The sequence below is a fragment of the Caretta caretta genome, chromosome 2 (assembly GCF_965140235.1).
Source record: "Caretta caretta isolate rCarCar2 chromosome 2, rCarCar1.hap1, whole genome shotgun sequence".
NCBI lineage: Eukaryota > Metazoa > Chordata > Testudines > Cheloniidae > Caretta > Caretta caretta.
Window position 1 is genome coordinate 181,520,558 of NC_134207.1, and position 21,213 is coordinate 181,541,770.

At 43.0% G+C, this 21,213-nt stretch overlaps 1 protein-coding gene across 1 annotated transcript in view; it reads right to left on the reverse strand.

Moving 5' to 3' along the window:
• Positions 1–10,332: 10,332 nt before the first annotated feature.
• The window catches only part of NPSR1 (neuropeptide S receptor 1), a 48,134-nt gene continuing 37,253 nt past the window's right edge, over positions 10,333–21,213 (reverse strand). The window contains exons 5-7 of the mRNA XM_048837214.2: positions 20,042–20,117; positions 10,828–11,037; positions 10,333–10,660 (exon numbers count right to left, since the gene is read on the reverse strand). Coding sequence (XP_048693171.2) covers positions 10,333–10,660; positions 10,828–11,037; positions 20,042–20,117 — 614 coding nt within the window. The remainder of the gene's footprint in view (positions 10,661–10,827; positions 11,038–20,041; positions 20,118–21,213) is intronic.

Consider the following 21,213-nt stretch of genomic DNA (forward strand, 5'->3'; position numbering starts at 1 on the left):
TAGTATTAGCCACTAGTTTCCAGTACATACTGTTCTCCAACCATGTAATGAATAACATATGTAGGATTACAGGTTCTTAGTCACCATTTCATAAAACCATGAGTGTTTATTAATTTACTATTGTGGCAAATGCCCCTTAATACTTGACTGTAACTAGTTAGTTTTTTAAAGATCACTGCTGTGGGATAATTTTGATATTGTGGCATATACTTTTAATGTTAAACAGTAGGGGGTTTTTTACTGTCTGGTATTATGTGGGGGTGAGGGAATGAGGCAGCAAAGAATAAGAGTTTATTTTACTGATGATTTGAACATAGAAAAGATCAGTTTCTAGATGTTCTGCTGAAGCTTTGCTGTGACCTGATAGTTTTAATGTCAGGCTTTATAGCCACATATTTCCATTCCAGAACAAGCTAATGGTTCATCTAGTTCAGTGTCTTACCTCTGGAAGTAGCCACTAACAAGTTTCAGAAAAGGTAAAACCAGCCTCATGACACATTTCACCTGTTGTGCACAGCTATTACTTACAGAGAAAAATTCCTTCCTTGCTTTATTTTAATGCCTCAGTAAACAACAATGATTCAATTAAAGAGGGGCTTTTCTCTAATGATCCTGATCTTGTATTGAGCCCCATGCAGGCAGATTGCTGTGTTCCCATGGAGCTGTGTTGACGTAAATGAAGCTCCGTGCAGGCACAGGGATTTGCACATATGGACCTCATTGCAGGACTGTTTGCCATGTCTGTGTATCATGCACTTTGGTCCCAATCCTGCTCCCACTGAGGGGTTATTTACCACCATACCCTGTACAGTATGTGAAATCAGCCATCTGTGTTTGGGTGTGTAAACAGATAGAAATTGTTATACTTAGACTAAGATGTCACCAACAATATGACAAAAGTGTATCCGATGGACCATTCACCTAGCATAACTCTTCTCTAAATTGAATGTTGTGTAAAAAAATAAATTGCATCTGTTCAAGGAAATGCAGCAGTTTTTAGTGCAAGGTAAAAGGTGAATTCAAATTCTAAATCAGTCATGTTTCAAAGACCAACCGTGTTTGTGAACAATCTAAAATTCCTGCTTATGGAAGCAGAAAATATCGTGTCAGTTTGTTTTAAACATGAAGTTTCCTGCATTAGTTTAATTTTTTCTGTTGAATATATTCTTCCTTTGGAACAAAATAGAGTGCAATGATTTGTTTTACTATTGATTTTACAAAAGCTGCACATGATCATGATTTTTGGCAGTCCTTTAGCAGTTCTCCCATTTTTATGATGTTTTCCAGAGCAGGGGCACAACCAGAATTTTCCTAAGGAAAATGCCCAGAAAGTGCTGATTGGAGGGGGGGAGTATCTCCCTGGGGCTGAGCATGCCATGGAGTTGGCCCATTGCACAGAATTATAAGTAAGAAGGGTTTTCCCTTCTAACCATAATCATGTTGTCGAGCCCGCATCAGGCCCAGGCCCTACCCATCACTCCCTGCCTGGGGTCCCCACGTCAAAGATGGGGTCTCCCTGCTGGATCAGCAGCCTGTATCGCTCCAGCAGCTCTGCATTGTAGACTCAGCCCCCCTCGCAGCTGCAGAGGAACCACAGCAGCCCAGCCTCACTCCGTGGCTCTATGCTGGGCTGGGTCAGCTGCAGGCAGGCCCAGGGTGCACAGTCCCACACCACAATGCCTGTGCCATGGAGCCACCCAGCCAAAGGGAAGCACCGAGGGCCACCAGAGCTGAGTGTTGTGTGTAGACGCCTGAGCGGTGCAGCTCTGAAGCATTTGAGCCCTGGACAGCCTCAAGCAGGGCTAGGTGGACCCATTGCAGCTTCTGCCCTGAACCCTGATTTGCATCTATTCCCAAGGGGGTCCTGGGCCCCCTTAGGCCCCTCTTTTCATTGTGCACATTCCAGAGAACACATGGGATGCTCTGTTGTGGGCTGGCTGTAGTGGCAGATAAAGTTAATTCCACTGCACCCTCATCATAAAAAGTGATATGGCCAAGATTTTCAAAAGTGACTAGTGATTTACTGCCTAACTTCAGACACCTTAAAGAGGCCAGCTTTTCAGAAAGTGATGCAACCCATTCTCTGAAGACCAAGTCCCTTTAAGGTATTTCATAGAATCATAGAATATCAGGGTTGGAAGGCACCTCAGGAGGTCATCTAGTCCAACCCCCTGCTTAAAGCAGGACCAATCCCCAACTAAATCATCCCAGCCAGGGCTTTGTCAAGCCTGACCTTAAAAACCTCAAAGGAAGGAGATTGCACCACCTCCCTAGGTAACGCATTCCAGTGTTTCACCACCCTCCTAGTGAAAAAGTTTTTCCTAATATCCAACCTAAATCTCCCCACTGCAACTTGAGACCATTACTCCTTGTTGTGTCATCAGCTACCACTGAGAATAGTCTAGATCCATCCTCTTTGGAACCCCCTTTCAGGTAGTTGAAAGCAGCTATCAAATCCCCCCTTATTCTTTTCTTCCGCAAACTAAACAATCCCAGTTCCCTCAGCCTCTCCTCATAAGTCATGTGTTCCAGTCACCTAATCATTTTTGTTGCCCTCCGCTGGACTCTTTCCAATTTTTCCACATCCTTCTTGTAGTGTGGGGCCCAAAATTGGACACAGTACTCCAGATGAGGCCTCACCAATGTCGAATAGAGGGGAACGATCACATCCCTCAATCTGCTGGCAATGCCCCTACTTAAATATCCCAAAATGCCATTGGCCTTCTTGGCAACAATGGCACACTGTTGACTCATATCCAGCTTCTCATCCACTGTAACTCCTAGGTCCTTTTTTGCAGAACTGCTGCCTAGCCGTTCGGTCCCTAGTCTGTATCGGTGCATGGGATTCTTCCATCCTAAGTGCAGGACTCTGCACTTGTCCTTGTTGAAGCTCATGTTGGTGTTACCCACAATCACGAATCACATTAGAAAAGCTTGACCTAACTGCCTTTCACAATATTGTCATTTTTCAGCCTACTAATTCCTGTACTTTCAGTAGAGAGTCTTGTTGAAAACTGACTGTTTATTTTTGTAAAGATGATGAAAAATTAACTTGTTACCCCAGAATTTGACATTCTTGTGTGTACCCCAGAACTTAACAGTACTGCAGTCAGCCATTTTGTATGTTCAGCCACTGCCAGCTGAAAACCAAACATCACATAGCTAAGGAAATCTTAGGCCTTTGTGAGGCAAGGTCAGACAGCTGTAATTTGTTAATCAGAATGGGAGGATGGGATGGAAGTTGTCATAAATATAAAAGGAAGGGTAAACACCTTTAAAATCCCTCCTGGCCAGAGGCAAAAGCCTTTCACCTGTAAAGGGTTAGGAAGCTAAGATAACCTCGCTGGCACCTGACCAAAATGACCAATGAGGATACAAGATACTTTCAAAGCTGGGGGGGGGGGGAAACAAAGGGTCTGTCTATCTGTGTGATGCTTTTGCCGGGAACAGAACAGGTATGGAGTCTTAGAACTTAGTAAGTAATCTAGCTAGATGTGCGTTAGATTTCCTTTTGTTTAAATGGCTGATGAAATAAGTTGTGTTGAATGGAATGTAGATTCCTGTTTTTGTGTTTTTTTGTAACTTAAGGTTTTGCCTAGAGGGATTCTCTGTGTTTTGAATCTGATTACCCTGTAAGGTATTTACCATCCTGATTTTACAGAGGTGATTCTTTTACTTTTTCTTTAATTAAAATTCTTCCTTTAAGATCCTGATTGCTTTTTCATTGTTCTTAAGATTCAAGGGCTTGGGTCTGTGTTCACCTATGCAAATTGGTGAGGATTTTTATCAAGCCTTCCCCAGGAAAGGGGTGTAGGGCTTGGGGGGATATTTTGTGGGGAAGACGTCTCCAAGTGGGCTCTTTCTCTGTTCTTTGTTTAACACGCTTGGTGGTGGCACCATTGGGTCCAAGGACAAGGCAAAGTTTGTAACTTGGGGAAGTTTTTAACCTAAGCTGGTAAGAATAAGCTTAGGGGGTCTTTCATGCAGGTCCCCACATCTGTACCCTAGAGTTCAGAGTGGGAAAGGAACCTTGACAGAAGTTATGAAGATAGTGAGTGAATAGCGACCTTGGTTATAGGTGCCCCTGATATGTTGTTGTTCTGGCTAGAAACACTAGAACTGTTTTGAGATAATTGTTAATTTGAAATTAGGAGAATTGGTGACCCAATAGAGGTTATTATACTGACCCATTAGAAGTCACTATAGGTTATGTGCTTTGTTAGAGTTATAGATTAGATAATAGTAAATACCTTGGAGCAGTCCGAGGGAGCTTTTCTTTGGGCAAGGAGCTGATATCTAAACTCTGCATCTGCTGGATGGAAAGAGGGTCCCAGGAAGCCTGGCTGGTGATTACTTGAAACCATCTCAGACTGTGGGTAACTATATCTGTGATGTCCTAAACCGTGTATGTGTGCTTAAAATCTAATAAATAGTAGTTTTAGATAAGAGCATGCTTGCTTGTATTCATCATTTATCAGACGGAAGTGCTGTGTTCCGATTGATTTTATTCCTGATGCCACCTGGAGAGAAACAGTGAAGTTACTACTGCTTTGGGTTCTGAAAACCCTGGGTAACAAACTAAACTCTTTAAAATGACCTGTAAAGATTATTGTACTAAAATATGAGGAACTTTATTAAATTCCAGTAATAGTAGGCCCAATTTTACTCTTGGGGGAATTCTGCACCAAAAAATTAAAAATTCTGTGTACAATATTTTAAAATTCTGCAGAATTCTTCATATTTTATTTGTCAAAATAACACTATGTAATCACACGAATTTCAGTTATTTTGGTAATTTATTTCAAAATATCAGTAAGCAACTATGTCTGTAACAATTCAGACACACAGAAAAATTCCCCCAGGAAGAGAGAGTTAAAGAAACCCCTGTGACACTGCACCCCATAGTGTTTATAGCTATGATATGATTATGGCATAATTATGATGCATTTTGTACAAGATGGGTCATGTGAGGTATCATTGGAAAAGTTACGATTTGCTCAATATGAATATCCTGTTTGTATGCATGTATCATTTTTGTATCTGAAGTTTTGAATATTGATTATGTATCTCTATATAAAATGTAGTTACATCTGTTGACACCCACTAGACAAGATGTTTTCCATCTAGATATCTGGTTGAGAAGGGCCTATTTATGGTAATGAGCCATTAGGGAAAACAGTAGGCCTTAGGAGAAGCTTATCTCCCACCTGGTGAGCCTTCCTGAGAATGCTCCAGAAAGCCCGTAAGTAATGGCTGCTATGACTCTGCAAGGCCCCATGACTCTGGACTCCATCTTGGGATGTCAGTGTTTTTCCACAAACTGAGTTTGGGACAAAGGGTTCCTACCATATGCAAAAGGTGTATAAGGCAGGAAGTGACATAATAGGGGGTTCTTCACTCCCCACGCAAGAAAACTCCTGGAAACACCTGACAAACAAAGATTGAACTGTGGGAAGTGCTGGACCCAGACTAAAGGGATTTCTAGCCTGTGTATGAAACACCTGGGGATTCCAAGCTGTAAAGCAAATGCAGCTTGTCCCTTAAGAATCTGCAGCCTGCTTGCATCATCTCTCAGGCTGAGAAACTGCTAGTTCATATTCATTCTAACTAGTGTGTTAGACTTTGTGTTTTTTGTTTATTTACTAGGTGATCTGCTTTGATCTGTTTGCTATCACTTATAATCAGTTACAATCTGTCTTTTTTCAGAGTAGCAGCCCACTCACACACACACACACACACACACCAAAGAAAAATAAAAAAGAAAGACCTGTATGGGAGGCTATGTCTACTCTACACCCTATGTCGGCATAACCTCCTAAGCAACATAAGTTACATGGACACAGTCACTCATGTGCACAGTTCTGCCATTCACCAAGGTGGGTTTTTTATGCCGATGGGTTAGAATGTTGGCATAGAATGTTGTCACCAGACGTATTGCAGCGCTGAAAGGGTAGACCTGGCCCAAGAGAAAGGTGGTATTGCTATTTTTAACTACTTGGGAGACCTTCAGCTATAATTATTATGGAATTGTGTTTGGTTTCAGATAAAGACTGAGGCCCAGAGCTTGCAACCACTTACACAGGTGCTTAACTTTAATGGGAGTTATTTATGTGCTTAAAGTGAAGCACAAGTGTAAGTGTTTGAAGACTGGGGGCTTAAATTAATTTGTCAAATGAAAATCTGTTTGACTTTCCCTGGGCCCCTCAGAATATCTGAAATGTAGATAATATATTTCTAAAATGTGCTAAGAATTTAAAAGTAGAAAATGTGTTTGTTTATATCAGAAAAGAAACAAACAAAACCTCCCAGGCTAAGGCCAAGTTCAGCCTGAAAAATGTCCACTCTCCCGCCCCCCAAGGTTGTAAATAACTGAAAATAGGAAATATTATCTAATCCTTACATGCAGTCTCTCTAAAGTGACTCTGTTATGAGGAATTGTGTAGCTTCATTGTTTTAATTAATCATGTGGCAAAAAACAAGATTTAACTGAGCTTTTTAATTATGGAAAGGATATTCTGATTGATTATCATGGTCTCACAAGAACATATAAACCATAAATGAGATGTCTTGTACCTCCTAGTTTAGAAAAAAAAGACTACTGTAATACACATAAGCAAATAAGATTTATTCAGGTTTCTTTGCAGGGAGCAAGCTGTAAAGGATTATAAAAACTCATATGAACTATTTAAACACATCCCACTTATATAGGAGTGCAAATCTTGGAGAAGGAGAAATAAACTCGGATCAGAATTTATAGTACAATATACAGTGCAATAGAACTGATCAGATTACAGTATCATGCAAACATTTTATGATGCCTTACACCAAAATAAATATTGAAATCAGTATATCTAGCCCACCAGCTAAATCAGTAAGACAGCAGTGAGCTTTGCATTTGAGAAAACTAAGGAAGGAAGATTCCCTGAGAGTTCATGGAAGGGAATTCTTAATGATGGAAACATGGTGGATTACAGTCTATGGCCTAGTCCTGGATTTAACAAGACTGAACCATGAAAAGTTAATTTTTCAAGTTTATCTTAACTTTGAGGCTCCACCCCCACACTTCCCCATGATCCTCTAATTAATAGAGTTTGACTTCTGCCTCCTTCCTTGTAATTTGCCAATAGTCCCCTTGCTCCTCCCCATTCCCTGGGTTCCTTTAATGACAATTTCCTTATCTGTAACCTTCCAATAGATCTTGCAGCAGCAGTCAAAAAAGCTAACAATGTTAGGATCCATTAGGAAAGGGATAGATAATAAAACAGAACATATTATCATGCCACGATATAATCCGTGGTATGCCCACAATTTGAATACTGCATGCAATTCTGGTTGCCCCATCTCAGGCAAGATATATTTGAATTGGAAAAGATATAGAGACGGGCAACAAAAATGATTAAGGGTATGGAACAGCTTCCATATGAGGAGACATTAAAAAGACTGGAACTGTTCAGCTTAGAAAAAAGACAACTAAGGGGGGATATAATAGAGGTCTATAAAATCATGAATGATGTGGAGAAAGTGAATAGGGAAGTGTTATTTACTCCTTCTCATAACACATGATCCAGGGGTCACCAAGGAAATTAATAGGCAGCAGGTTTAAAACAAACATAAGGAAGTACTTTTTCACACAACGCAGTCAATCAGAGGAACACTTTCCCATAGAATGTTGTAAAGGCTAAAAGTATAACTGGTTCCAAAATGAATTAGATAAGCTCATGGAGGATAGGTCCATCAGTAGCTATTAGTCAAGCTGGTCAGAGACACAACCCCATTCTCTGGGTGTCCCTAAATCTCTGACTGCCAGAAGCTGGGAGTGGACAGCAGGGTCACTTGATAAGTTCTCTATCAGAGACAATGGGCTAGATGGATCATTGGTCTGATCCAGTATGGCCTTTCTTATGTTCTTCCATCACAGCAGTGTCTAAAGGTTCTAAATAGGTCAGATCCCCATTGTGTTAGCACTATACTAACACAAAGCAAACAATCTCTGTCCCAATGATCTTACACTTTAGATCCCTTCAATTCATCCCTCTCCTCTTCATCCTACATTTGAAGATTCTCCTGTTTTTGCACTCCAGGGTGCACAGCACATTTTAGAATGCATACAATAGTTTCAATATATTGATGGCCTAGGACAAGCAGAGAGAGAGATGCTGCATCCTACACTGGGAACTCCAAAGACACAGCAGTGCAAGAATAGGCATACTGTGGGGATCTCAGGTTGGAAGAGGAGGGAGTTTGGGGTTTATCAGAGGTTCATGAGGTGGAAGGAAACTAGGTGGTGTTTAAAGGTAAAAGGGTGGTAACCACATTCATGCTTGGAGTCAGAGGGCTGAAGAAGGGGGAATTAATTTAAATTGGAACCAGTCTAAACCTGAATAAATATTTAGAGTCAGCTGTTTGGGTAGGATGAAGATGTGAGCAGGCTATAATTTTTTTCCCTCCATCCCTAGCCATAGTTAAAAGAGGAATCTTTAAAATATAGATGGGCTATAGAGAGCTTATCCTGAAAAGGATTTATATGTGGCTAACACGACTGTAATATCACATCACTGGTACATTCACTTTCAAGAATGTGTGTGGGAGCAGCAACAACAGAAACGCAGGCAAGGCCGGCAGCATAAACAGTAGTGCATAGAGTAAATGAATGAAAGGCTCTGTGAAAACTGGCACTACCGTCCACAAATGAGAGAGAGCCAAGCTCAATATGGTATTACTGTGCTTACCTAGTGCATTTACTAAAATGACCCAAAGGTATGCAAGAATGACAGCAATGGTATCCTATTCCATATCGCCCAGGTTTGTAACATGTAGGTGCTAGTGTTAATTTTGCCTTTGATACAGTGGATAGATAATATTAGCTCTTTATATGCAGTATTACATAAATGGCCCCATATTTGCTATAGAGAGTACCTAGCATACAGCAAAGACTGAGGTAAAGTTCTTTAGTTGCTGAAGGCAATTCATCATTTGTTAAAGGTGAACACTTGTACTAAATACAACCTTTGGCAAACAGGAATATTGATATGAATTGTTGATTTCACTGAGACTACTCACAGAGGTGTTTTGGGGATCTGGCTTTACATTGCAATTCAGAGGCTTCCCTATTTTTTTTAACAATGTAAGCCATCTGCACTGGTGTAGTTTTACAAATATTGCACTAGCTCTTACTTAAACAGGTGGGGCAAGATCAAGAGCTGTTGTAAATCAGTGGCATTCCAAAGCTTCAACAGTGCTACAACAGTTTATATCCCCTGATGATTTTGATGCGCTAATTACCTCCCTCCCCCACCACCTTTTTGTACATATCATAAATCGTGATATATAAAGAAACAAAAATCTCACCAATAAATTAAATTGAAGGTGGTATGGGCTGAGTTGAGATGATGCCGATGCTTCATTGCAAATGTATTAAATAATGTCTGTAATTAGCTCTAAATGCTCTTTACCAGTTACATCAGCTGGTAACTGTATGTAGCTTTGTCAAGGTTCCTTCCCCACTCTGAACTCTAGGGTACAGATGTGGGGACCTGCATGAAAACCTCCTAAGCTTACTTTTACCAGCTTAGGTTAAAACTTCCCCAAGGTACGAACTATTTTACCTTTTGCCCTTGGACTTTATCGCTGCCACCACCAAACGTCTAACAGGTATATAATTGGGAAAAAGCCCGTTGGGAAATGTCTTTCCCGCCAAAATCCTCCCAAACCTTATACCCCCTTTCCTTGGGAAGGCTTGGTAAAAATCCTCACCAATTTGCATAGGTGAACACAGACCCAAACCCTTGGATCTTAAGAACAATGAAAAAGCAATCAGATTCTTAAAAGAAGAATTTTAATAGAAGAAAAGGTAAAAAGAATCACCTCCTGTAAAATCAGGATGGTAAATACCTTACAGGGTAATCAGATTCAAAACATAGAGAATCCCTCTAGGCAAAATCTTAAGTTACAAAAAGACTCAAAAACAAGAATCTACATTCCATTCAGCACAGCTTATTTTCTCAGCCATTTAAAGAAATCAGAATCTAACGCATATCTAGCTAGATTACTTGCTAAGTTCTAAGACTCCATTCCTGTTCTGTCCCCGGCAAAAGCATCACACAGATCGAGAGAGAGCCTTTATTTCCCCCCTCCAGCTTTTGAAAGTATCTCGTCTCCTCATTAGTCATTTTGGTCAGGTGCCAGTGAGGTTCTCCTAGCTTCTTAACCCCTTACAGGTGAAAGGGTTTTTCCTCTGGCCAGGAGGGATTTTAAAGGTGTTTACCCTTCCCTTTATATTTATGACAAGCTTCAACAAGATAATCTTTAAAAACAGATAGAAAATCCTGATATTCAGGTACACCACTTGGATACAAGCTGTACTTGGATACAGCTTCTCTGGAAATAGAGGGTTAAATGCAGGCTTGGCATAAGAACACGCAACTTTCCTTTATCCCAGGGCTGAATTTGGCCCATAGGGTGTTCAGTGAAAGAATTTGCAATGCCATTCTGAAATCCATATGCTATAGAGCAAGAATGAGATGTCAGCATTCTCCAGGCAGTACTAGCGGGGGTCTTGATACTTGCACTCTCGATGTATTCGGGCTTGGACAGAGCGTGCATCTCCTGCCCATCAGTTTGGTCTCTGAAAGTTCTCCCTAAGTTTCTTGCTCTTCTTTTCCTAAATAAAATTAAAATATAAAAAAAAATAGAATTATTTACACACAATTGGTAAAGTTTAAAAATTGTATTTATGTCCCCCCTCCCTTTTATTTTATTTTATTTCAGTTTTTTTAAGGGGAAAAGGATAGGAGATATACAGCGGCTACTGCAATAATGAAGCAATACCCAAAAGGATGGCAAAGGCTGTTGCTGAAGATGCAGTAGATGAGGGGATTAATGGCACTGTTTAAAGATGGTAGATTCTGAATAATCACAGATGCATAGAAGCGTTCGTTGGTCTCAGGGAGTACTTTGAAGTCGTACAGGATATCAAAGAGAAAGTAAGGGCTCCAGCAGAGTACAAATGCTGCAAAAGTGAGAGGGAGATTTAAAATGCTAAAGTTAGATGGGGTGAGTATTTAAGAAGATTACCATAAAACAGATTGGCCACATATATGTTTGATCACACAAGAGTCTCTCTCTCCCTATTTAAAAAGTCCTAGTTAAGGGATTAGTTATTAGATCTTCATATATCTGCTCCTTTATTTTTATTGTAATAACCATAAAATATTGTGATTCTTCCAGTAAGTGTATTCATAAAGTGGTCCCCCTAGACACATCTAGGCATTATGAGAGAGCTACACAACTAAAATATAATCATAAGGATAAATAGATAGCCGATTAAAACATCATCACATACAGTGAATGGCTGTGTGAATGGTCCCCTGTGCTAACAGCCAGTGTAAACTCAGTCACCGCAAAACTAACTCTTTGTTAACCGCACTATGTTAACAAAATGCACGTAGGGTAAGAGACAGGACTCTCTTCTGCACTCTCACTCCAAACCACAGCAGACTCACTGCAGTTCTGCACAGTGGCTGGCAGGTGCTACAGAATGAATGCATGGGAGGACTCTGTGCCAGTTCAGCATAGGCCACCCCCGAAAGCAGGATTTGGGGAAGAAGAGGGAGGGTTGCAATAATGTAACATGCATGGTTCATGGCCCCTGTTCCAGTCCAGAATATCTGCCACAGCAGATATTAACAGGCTACAAAATTACCTCTTGCCCTGCCCACAGGATGGGGAATGGATTCTGTCCTACCCAGCCCCCATGTCGTGCCCCCCACACAAAGTGTGCTAAGTCAAGATTTATGTGGAGCCATTGGAATGGGGAATTCACCCCTACAGAATATCACTCACTGGCTGTGAATGCATGTTTAGCTGTGGGCTCAGAAAAGAGAACACTGCCCGATGTCCAGGAATACTTCAAAACAAAGCAATGTTATTTCAGGCAAGATCTACACTAAAAACGGACATTGGTATAACTCCATCGCTCAGGGGTGTGAAAATTCCACACTCCAGAGTGATGCAGTTATACCCACCTAAGCACCGGTGCAGACAGTGCTAAGTCAACAGGAGACCTTCTCCCATCGACATAGCTATGGAGGTGGATTAACTCCACCGATGGAAGAGCTGCTCCCATTGGCGTAGCAGCGTCTTCACTGAAATGCTGTAGAGGCGTAGCTGCACTGGTGCCGCTGTGCCACGGCAGTGTGTTAAGTGTAGACCTGCCCTCAAGGGCATATCCTGAGCCCACATTTTGCCACCTTGGAATGTTGTTGTATTTCTCAGCTGACACTTGTCTGAGCACATTAAAGATATGCAAGTGTAAGCAGAGTCAGGATGAGCTCCACCCTGACATCTGGTGGTGAGGTGTGGCAAGTTGTGGAAAAGAACTTCAGGGGCTGATCTCATTTGCATAGGCACACGCACCCCGCCTAGGATGAGGCCATAACTGCCCAAATGGTCACTTTGGCTGTTGTGGGATCCCCAGTGTCTCTGTTATTGGGGCGGGAAGAATAAATTGTTATTACCCTGATTATGGGAACTGTGCTTGGAACTGTACTTGGCTTTTTGTTATGATGGAGGGATTCACCATCAACTAAGTAGCACTCGCTAGGCAAGGGACATGGGTTCCAAAACTCTGTGAATTGAGAGAGACTTGAGACAGGTATTAGTACCTGGTGGTGTGGGCTCCTTTGTGAGGGCCTGAAACACCAATTGCACCTCTGTCTCTCTCCACTGTGGAATGTCAGAGCTAATTTTGGGTCTATTAAGAGTCTTGCTACAGGTACTGTGCTGAATTCACTTTGGCCTTATGGTGCACCAGCACTAAAGGCTCCCACTACTATGAGCTGAAATCACTGAGAGCTGGAATCACTGAGCACTGTGTCAAGTAGTGGACGGAGCCGGAAGATCTAGAGTGCAGTGGTGCTGTTCGTGGATAGGCTGGTGGAGTGTTCGTGAGACGGCGAGGTGAGCTGTGCAGAGTAGAGCTGTTCGTGAGACAGCGGAGTGTTTGTGAGACGGCGAGGAGAGCTGAGCAGAACTGTTCATGAGATGGAGGAGTGGAGTGTTCGTGAGACAGCGAGCTGTGCAGAGCGGAGCCGGTCGTGAGACAGCGGAGCAGAGCAGAGCCCTGTGGGGCCATCAGCTTCAGGACACGTAAGGTGCCCCTTACCTCTTTCCCCCCCACACAGGCACATTTTAGCCAGACTGGGGAGTAACACTATGCAGATGAACTTTTGAACTCTGGGGCTGGACTTTTTGGACTTTGGGTGATTTGTGGATTGCTGGACTCAAGAGACGTTTGGGTTCTGGGCTCAAGAACCCGAGGGAAAGGATGTGGCCCAATTTGCTGGGGTGGGTCTTTGCTCATGGTTTGGTTAATGACCACTAGTTGTGGTGTTTTCCCCAATTTAATGCGGATGTCGTTTACCTCATGTTATTAAAGATTCTCTGCTACACTGAGACTCTGTGCTTGCGAGAGGGGAAGTATTGCCTCTTTGAGGCGCCCAGGGGGTGTGTAAGATTTTCCCAGGTCACTGGGTGGGGGCTCGAGCCAGTTTTGCATTTGCTTTGATGAGAGGGAACCCCTGTGTACTGAACCCGGCCCTTGCTGCTATCAACTTGGCCTGGCAGAAGGGTTACACAAGGAATGTGCAAACTGCTTTCCTTTTATTTTTATATATATATATATATATATATATATATAAAATAAATAAATAAATGCTGGGCATTAACCCCCAATTCCCAGCATCCATTGAAGTACAAAGCACAGGCTCTGGCTTCCTCCGGGCCCCGGAGGTGCTCAACCCCTCTGTTCTGCCAGTGGGTGCTAAGCACCCACTAATTTTTTTTTTCTGTGGGTGCTCCAGCCCTGGAGCACCCATGGAGTCAACACCTATGGTACAAAGGGATTTATGTACCTTTCTCGCTGAGGCTCCTTTGAAAATCCTAGTCAGACATTTTTAATGAGCATGAGCTTCAACATTCAGTAAGATTAGCAGCTGTTATGGACAGCCTTGTAGTGGCAGTAGACTGGAACAGAGGCTTTCTTTTATCGCCACACAGATGAGTTTAAAAAAGAAAAGGCTGTGATCCTGTTCCTGTGAAAAGCAGGATTCAGACATTTGTTTTTGGTCATTGCAAATGCCAGCACTAAACAAGCAACTACAGCGTAGTTATTTCCACAAAATAAGTCAGTATAAAAGCTGAGCTTGAAGAGAAAAGGTAGGTAGATCTCTGAGTATGCTACCATGAAAATACCCATCTGCAGATGCGGGCGTGGGTGTCAGCTCTATAAGTAAATGGCTACAATTGTCTTCCTATGTGGCACTGCAGCTAATCACAAGCCCTGTATGCTGCAGCCTTTATTTATCTCCGTGCAATGTCAGTGTCATCATTCCACTAATATCCTTTTGTTTCCCTGGGAAATGAATGCAGAACAACACCTGCCCCAAGACCTCCGCTATGCTGTGAGGTAGGGAAAGCTCACTGTTCCCATCTGGGCAATCAGCATGCTTCTAGCATTGAATCAGATAGCTAAACTTTTCTCTCCTTGCCCCCTGCTTCCCAGATGTCTGCACTTCTTAGTCACAGCAAATAGAACAGTGGAAAATGAAGTCGATGTGCAGTTGTTTTCACAGTCTCTTTTTATGCGTGAATTGTGCATGCCGCATATATTAATCAGGAACACCATGGGGTGTAAATATCTCCAAACGAGATCTCAAACCAGACAATGTCAACCATTTAATCTTCCAGTGTGCTTGTTAATTTAAATGGTAATACATAAATCCGACATTCGCTCATGAAGTCCAAAAGACTTCACCACAAGCAAGGACTGTGGAAGGCTCTGAACGCAGGTGCCACCAGCAGAGTTCCATTGTTCGGGAAGTGGGTAAGTAGATGATTGCACACTACAGAGCAGAAATCTGAGATAACCATGTAGGTCTATGCAGAGAGAGATGGGGGCAGATCAGATAAATGAGAAGAGTTGTAGCCAATGGAGCCACAGCCATACACATCCATCAACTACCTCCTTGTATGGGGGCGGAGGGGGGGTGATATTAAACATCCAGAGTTCTTTTTAAATGACTGAGGGTAAGGAGAGACGAGGTGGGTGAGGTAATACTTTTTTATGGACCAACTTCTGTTGGTGAGAGAGAGACAAGCTTTTGAACTTACACAGATCTGTTCTTCATGTCTAGGAAACTTAATCAGAGTGTCACAGCTCAATACAAGATGGAACAGATTGTTTAGCATAAGCAGTTAACACACATTTCAAGGAACCATTCAAGGTGAAGTGGCCTGTTAACATGCCTACAGTCATAGGGAGGAAAGAAATGGATGGGGGATGGGGAGGTGGGAGGGAAGTTGTTAAGTGGGTTACAAATTATTATAATAAGCCATAAACCCAGTATCTCTGTTCAGTCCCTGACTTTTAGTGTCTATCAAAGTTATGAATTTAAACTCCCGGGCTTGTCTTTGGAAAGTGTTGTGCAGGTTTCCTTTGAGGATGAGGTCAGATGATACTTTGATAAAGTAGAAAATCTCATTCTACAAAGGAGTTGAGCTTATATCATAGAGATCAAAACTCAGTGTGTTTTCACTACATCACCTTCTAGTAAAGTCATTCTCTGGGCTCTACCCTTACAGTGCAAGTTAAAATCCTTCCTCTGCAAATAAGTTCATGTGGAACTTTCATTCTAACATCTAGCTCTGTGTGCAGGCCCCCCCGACAGCAATTCCAGGGCCCAGGGCAGAACAGTCAGTGGGCCCCCATGCACGCACAAGCCATGCCCGCATGGATGCGGTCCTCCTGACATTTGGGCAGTGTGGTGCTGCGTCTGTGCTGGCTGGTGCCCAGCGAGCTGCCGGTTGCACTGCTGGTCACACTCTTCCGGCACAGCCAGGGCTTCCACGTGCCCGCCTGGGAGGGTTGCCAACTGTTGAATCATGCAAATCCAAAGAGCCTTGCCCCACGCCTGCCCGCCTGTTCCCTGAGGTCCCACCCCCTGCTCACTCTCCTCCACCCTCACTCACTTTCACCAGGCTGGGTCAGGGGTTGGGGGGCAGGAGGGGGTGAGAGCTCTGGGAGGGAGTTTGGGTGCAGGACAGGGTGAGGGGTGCCAGCTCTGGGAGGGAGGGGTGGAGGCTTTGGGAGGGAGTTTGGGTGCGGGAGCGGGTGTGGAGTGCAGGCTCTAGGCTGGGGCAGGGGGTTGGGGTGCAGGAGAGGGTCGGCGCTTACCTAGGGCGGCTCCTGAAAGCAACTGGCACACCCCTCTGTCAGCGGCTACTAGGCGGGGGGCATAAGGGGTGTCCACGTGCCACTTCCCACAGGCACCGCCCCCCTGCTGCTCCCATTGGCCACAGTTCTTGGCCAGTGGGAGCTGCAGAGTCGCACTTGAGCTGGAGTCAGCACGCAGAGACCTCCCCTCCCCAGGGGCTGCAGTAACATGCCAGCCATGGCGTGGAGCAAGGATGGGCAAGAAGCCTGCCTTAGCCCCGCTGCACTGCTGGCAGCGGGACCCGGGAGCCTCCAGGCCCTTTAAAATTGCCCGGGCCCCTGGGCAATTGTCCCCTTTCTCCCCCACCCCATCAGCGGGCCTATCTGTGTGTGTGTATGTTTGCGCAAGTCTTAGCTCTTGTTTAACTCCAGAAAGAGAGTAGAGTTCCTCTTTCTCCTTTTCAATGCTATGCCAGCAGGGATGATCTCTTTGCCAGTCCCCTTTATACCTCTCTCCTAATTTATCTGTGAATTAATTAAGGGTCAGATTTTGCTTGCTTTCTTTGTACTGAGTAGTGCCTCACACCCCAAGCTGGTCATTAAATGTGAACGGAATATATATAGTGAGTGTGTTCATGTGTATATAACATATCTCCAGTAGTTGGATTTATATAAAAATACATGTATTTAAAAATATAATTACAATAGTTAAATAATTGTGAGGATAAGATGAGAAACTAGACAGGGATGTGATATAAGTGGTATAGAGAAGGCATTTTGCCATTAAAAATCATTATTTGGCTCTCTCTGGGTAAATGATTATTTGGCTCTCTCAGGCGTGGTAAATATTGAGGTGTAATGTAATAATTCATAATACTTAGCTCTTTATCATTTTACCAATTCAAATTAAGCTCTGATGGATGGTCTAATGGGAAATGAAATGGTGCTCTTATTTCAGACCGCACTGAAGAAGTGTGCACATCATAAAAAAGAAAAAAAATACAACAAACCTACACCCACATCCACAGCAGATGCAAACTGGAACTCTTCAGTAATTGCAGCCTAAAAGGTCATTTGCTGGGAAAGCTGTAAGCAACTGAAAAGGAGGTTTAGCAGTTAAATGCCATCCTTATCTATTGCTACTCTGGCACCATAGTCAGCTCTGAAGAGGATCTGGAATTATTCTGCTGAATGTTATGGACACAATAAGCTCAACTAACCAGTGACTACTGGAGCTGCTGCTGCTCCTGTTGAAGTCAGGGACACTTTGGGAGTCATCTACAGCTGATGTAACCTGTTTTGTTCCATTGAAGTCAATGGTGCTTCATCAGCTTATTTCAGCTGAAGATCTGGCCCTTGCAGGGGTGCTGGAGCAATGTGTATGGCGGGGGTGCTGAGAGCCATTGAACCAAACTGTAAATCCTGAATATGATGGAAACCACTTCAAGCCAGGGGGTGTGACAGCACCCCTAGGTCCAGCACCTGTGGGCCATTGTCTTCAAGGGGTGCACGTTTAGACCTGTAAAGGTGGAAACTAGTTTGGGGTAGGGACCTGTATTTTATTTGTCTGTAAACCACAATGAAGACACATGCCGTTGTGGAAGTAATAATACACATACACTGGACAAATACCATTCCAAGTTAAAATCATTCACAATTAAACATACTTTCTAAATATCTTTACTATTTGCTGATGAGCCATTTATATTCATACAATCATAGAATCATAGAATATCAGGGTTGGAAGGGACCTCAGGAGGTCATCTAGTCCAATCCCCTGCTCAAAAGCAGGACCCTTCCCCAATTAAATCATCCCAGCCAGGGCTTTGTCAAGCCTGACCTTAAAAACTTCTAAGGAAGGAGATTCCACCACCTCCCTAGGCAACGCATTCCAGTGTTTCACCACCCTCCTAGTGAAAAAGGTTTTCCTAATATCCAACCTAAACCTTCCCCACTGCAACTTGAGACCATTACTCCTTGTCCTGTCCTCTTCCACCACTGAGAATAGTCTAGAACCATCCTCTCTGGAACCACCTCTCAGGTAGTTGAAAGCAGCTATCAAATCCCCCCTCATTCTTCTCTTCCGCAGACTAAACAATCCCAGTTCCCTCAGCCTCTCTTCATAAGTCATGTGTTCCAGACCCCTAATCATTTTTGTTGCCCTTCGTTGGACTCTTTCCAATTTATCCACATCCTTCTTGTAGTGTGGGCCCCAAAACTGGACACAGTACTCCAGATGAGGCCTCACCAATGTCGAATAGAGGGGGACGATCACGTCCCTCGATCTGCTCGCTATGCCCCTACTTATACATCCCAAAATGCCATTGGCCTTCTTGGCAACAAGGGCACACTGCTGACTCATATCCAGCTTCTCGTCCACTGTCACCCCTAGGTCCTTTTCCGCAGAACTGCTGCCTAGCCATTCGGTCCCTAGTCTGTAGCTGTGCATTGGGTTCTTCCGTCCTAAGTGCAGGACCCTGCACTTATCCTTATTGAACCTCATCAGATTTCTTTTGGCCCAATCCTCCAATTTGTCTAGGTCCCTCTGTATCCTATCCCTGCCCTCCAGCGTATCTACCACTCCTCCCAGTTTAGTATCATCCGCAAATTTGCTGAGAGTGCAATCCACACCATCCTCCAGATCATTTATGAAGATATTGAACAAAACCGACCCCAGGACTGACCTCTGGGGCACTCCACTTGACACCGGCTGCCAACTAGACATGGAGCCATTGATCACTACCCATTGAGCCCGACAATCTCGCCAACTTTCTACCCACCTTATAGTGCATTCATCCAGCCCATACTTCTTTAACTTGCTGACAAGAATACTGTGGGAGACCGTGTCAAAAGCTTTGCTAAAGTCAAGATACAATACATCCACTGCTTTCCCTTCATCCACAGAACCAGTAATCTCATCATGAAAGGCGATTAGATTAGTCAGGCATGACCTTCCCTTGGTGAATCCATGCTGACTGTTCCTGATCACTTTCCTCTCATGTAAGTGCTTCAGGATTGATTCTTTGAGGACCTGCTCCATGATTTTTCCAGGGACTGAAGTGAGGCTGACTGGCCTGTAGTTCCCAGGATCCTCCTTCTTCCCTTTTTTAAAGATTGGCACTACATTAGCCTTTTTCCAGTCATCCAGGACTTCCCCCGTTCGCCATGAGTTTTCAAAGATAATGGCCAATGGCTCTGCAATCACAGCCGCCAATTCCTTCAGCACTCTCGGATGCAACTCGTCCGGCCCCATGGACTTGTGCACGTCCAGCTTTTCTAAATAGTCCCTAACCACCTCTTTCTCCACAGAGGGCTGGCCATCTATTCCCCATGTTGTGATGCCCAGCGCAGCAGTCTGGGAGCTGACCTTGTTCGTGAAGACAGAGGCAAAAAAAGCATTGAGTACATTAGCTTTTTCCACATCCTCTGTCACTAGGTTGCCTCCCTCATTCATTAAGGGGCCCACACTTTCCTTGGCTTTCTTCTTGTCTATAGCTAAAAGAGCAGTTCTTCCATAAATACATTGTAAACGAGTTCTGGATTACAGTCAGTCAAATTCCTCTGTTATCATAGAATATCAGGGTTGGAAGGAACCTCAGGAGGTCATCTAGTCCAACCCCCTGCTCAAAGCAGGACCAATCCCCAATTTTTCCCCCAGATCCCTAAATAGCTCCCTCAAGGGTTGAGCTGACAATCCTGGGTTTAAGCAGGCTAATGCTCAAACCACTGAGCTATCCATCCCTGCCTCCCTCTCCTATCAATAGCTATACTAGCTCTTTTCATTCTCTTTACCTGTATAGCTACCAACTGTATGGTTTTCACTTACCATACTTACTGTACTTGATAGCTTTAACTTTAGCCTTTGATATGAGCCCTCGATGGGTGTTGCTGGCACAGAATTTGCCATCTGGGGAAATAAGAGGGAGAAAGGTCAAACGCAGAACTCCCAATTAACTAGCAGGAAATGCAGGGGTCAATGGAGTTATAGAATCGGGCCAACCTTCCACTAATTGAAATCCACGTCCATCAGATGCTCAGCACCAGAACTGGACGGGAATCTTCTGAAATACATTTTTAATTTTCAAAAATGCTGATTTGTCAAAACCAAAACTTCGCAGGAAAGGGTCAGAGATGTGATGTATTTTCCTATTTGAAATTTTTTTGGACAAAAGTTTCAAAATTATCAATCCCCATTTTGACATTTTTGAAATGTCAAATGTTGTTTTCTGGTTCAAAATGAGTTTTCGTTTTGAAATTTTAATTAATTTATACTAAAAAAAAGTTTAGAAATAAAAAAGGTCAAAAATTAAACAAACCGTTTAAAAATTATCAAAATGAAACATTTCAGTTGACCCAATCCAAATATTTTTTTCTTTGGATTGTTAGTTTTGTTTTATAATTAAACATTTTGACTTTTTGTCCTGATTTTTGGGGCAGGAACAACATTTGTAATCTCAAAAACTCTCACACAGTAGGAACACTGTTTCCTGCCCAACTCTACCCAGCACATTCTGATAATCAGGCCCATTTAAGGCATCCCAGGTAGGGCATCCAAAAACTGAGCCACCCCAAATCACTAGTCACTTTTTGAAAATCTTGGCCCAGCTAACCACTTACCCAGCAACAACAATGCTACTTTACATGCAATATTTTGTGAAAGGTGTTAGAAATTGTCATAAAAAAAGACCTTGAAAAACACAATTATTCATTTCTTAAATGCATTTTATTAAAAAGAATTTTAAAAAGCTATGTTCTCAATTCCCTTAAATAATCCTTTTCTCTTTTTTATCCCTTAGGTAACCAATTATACATTTTCCCCTATTCATGTTTATTTAATAATAATTTCAAAGGACTTTTGTTGAACAGCTTTTCAGAAATGTGCTTTGAATTTAGAAGCCATGAACTTGAGTCTCTTCTCAGTTACACTAGTGTAAATCAGGTGCAACTCTGTGGACGACACACTACTGTAACTGAGAGGAAAATCAAGTGCTATAATTGAATGA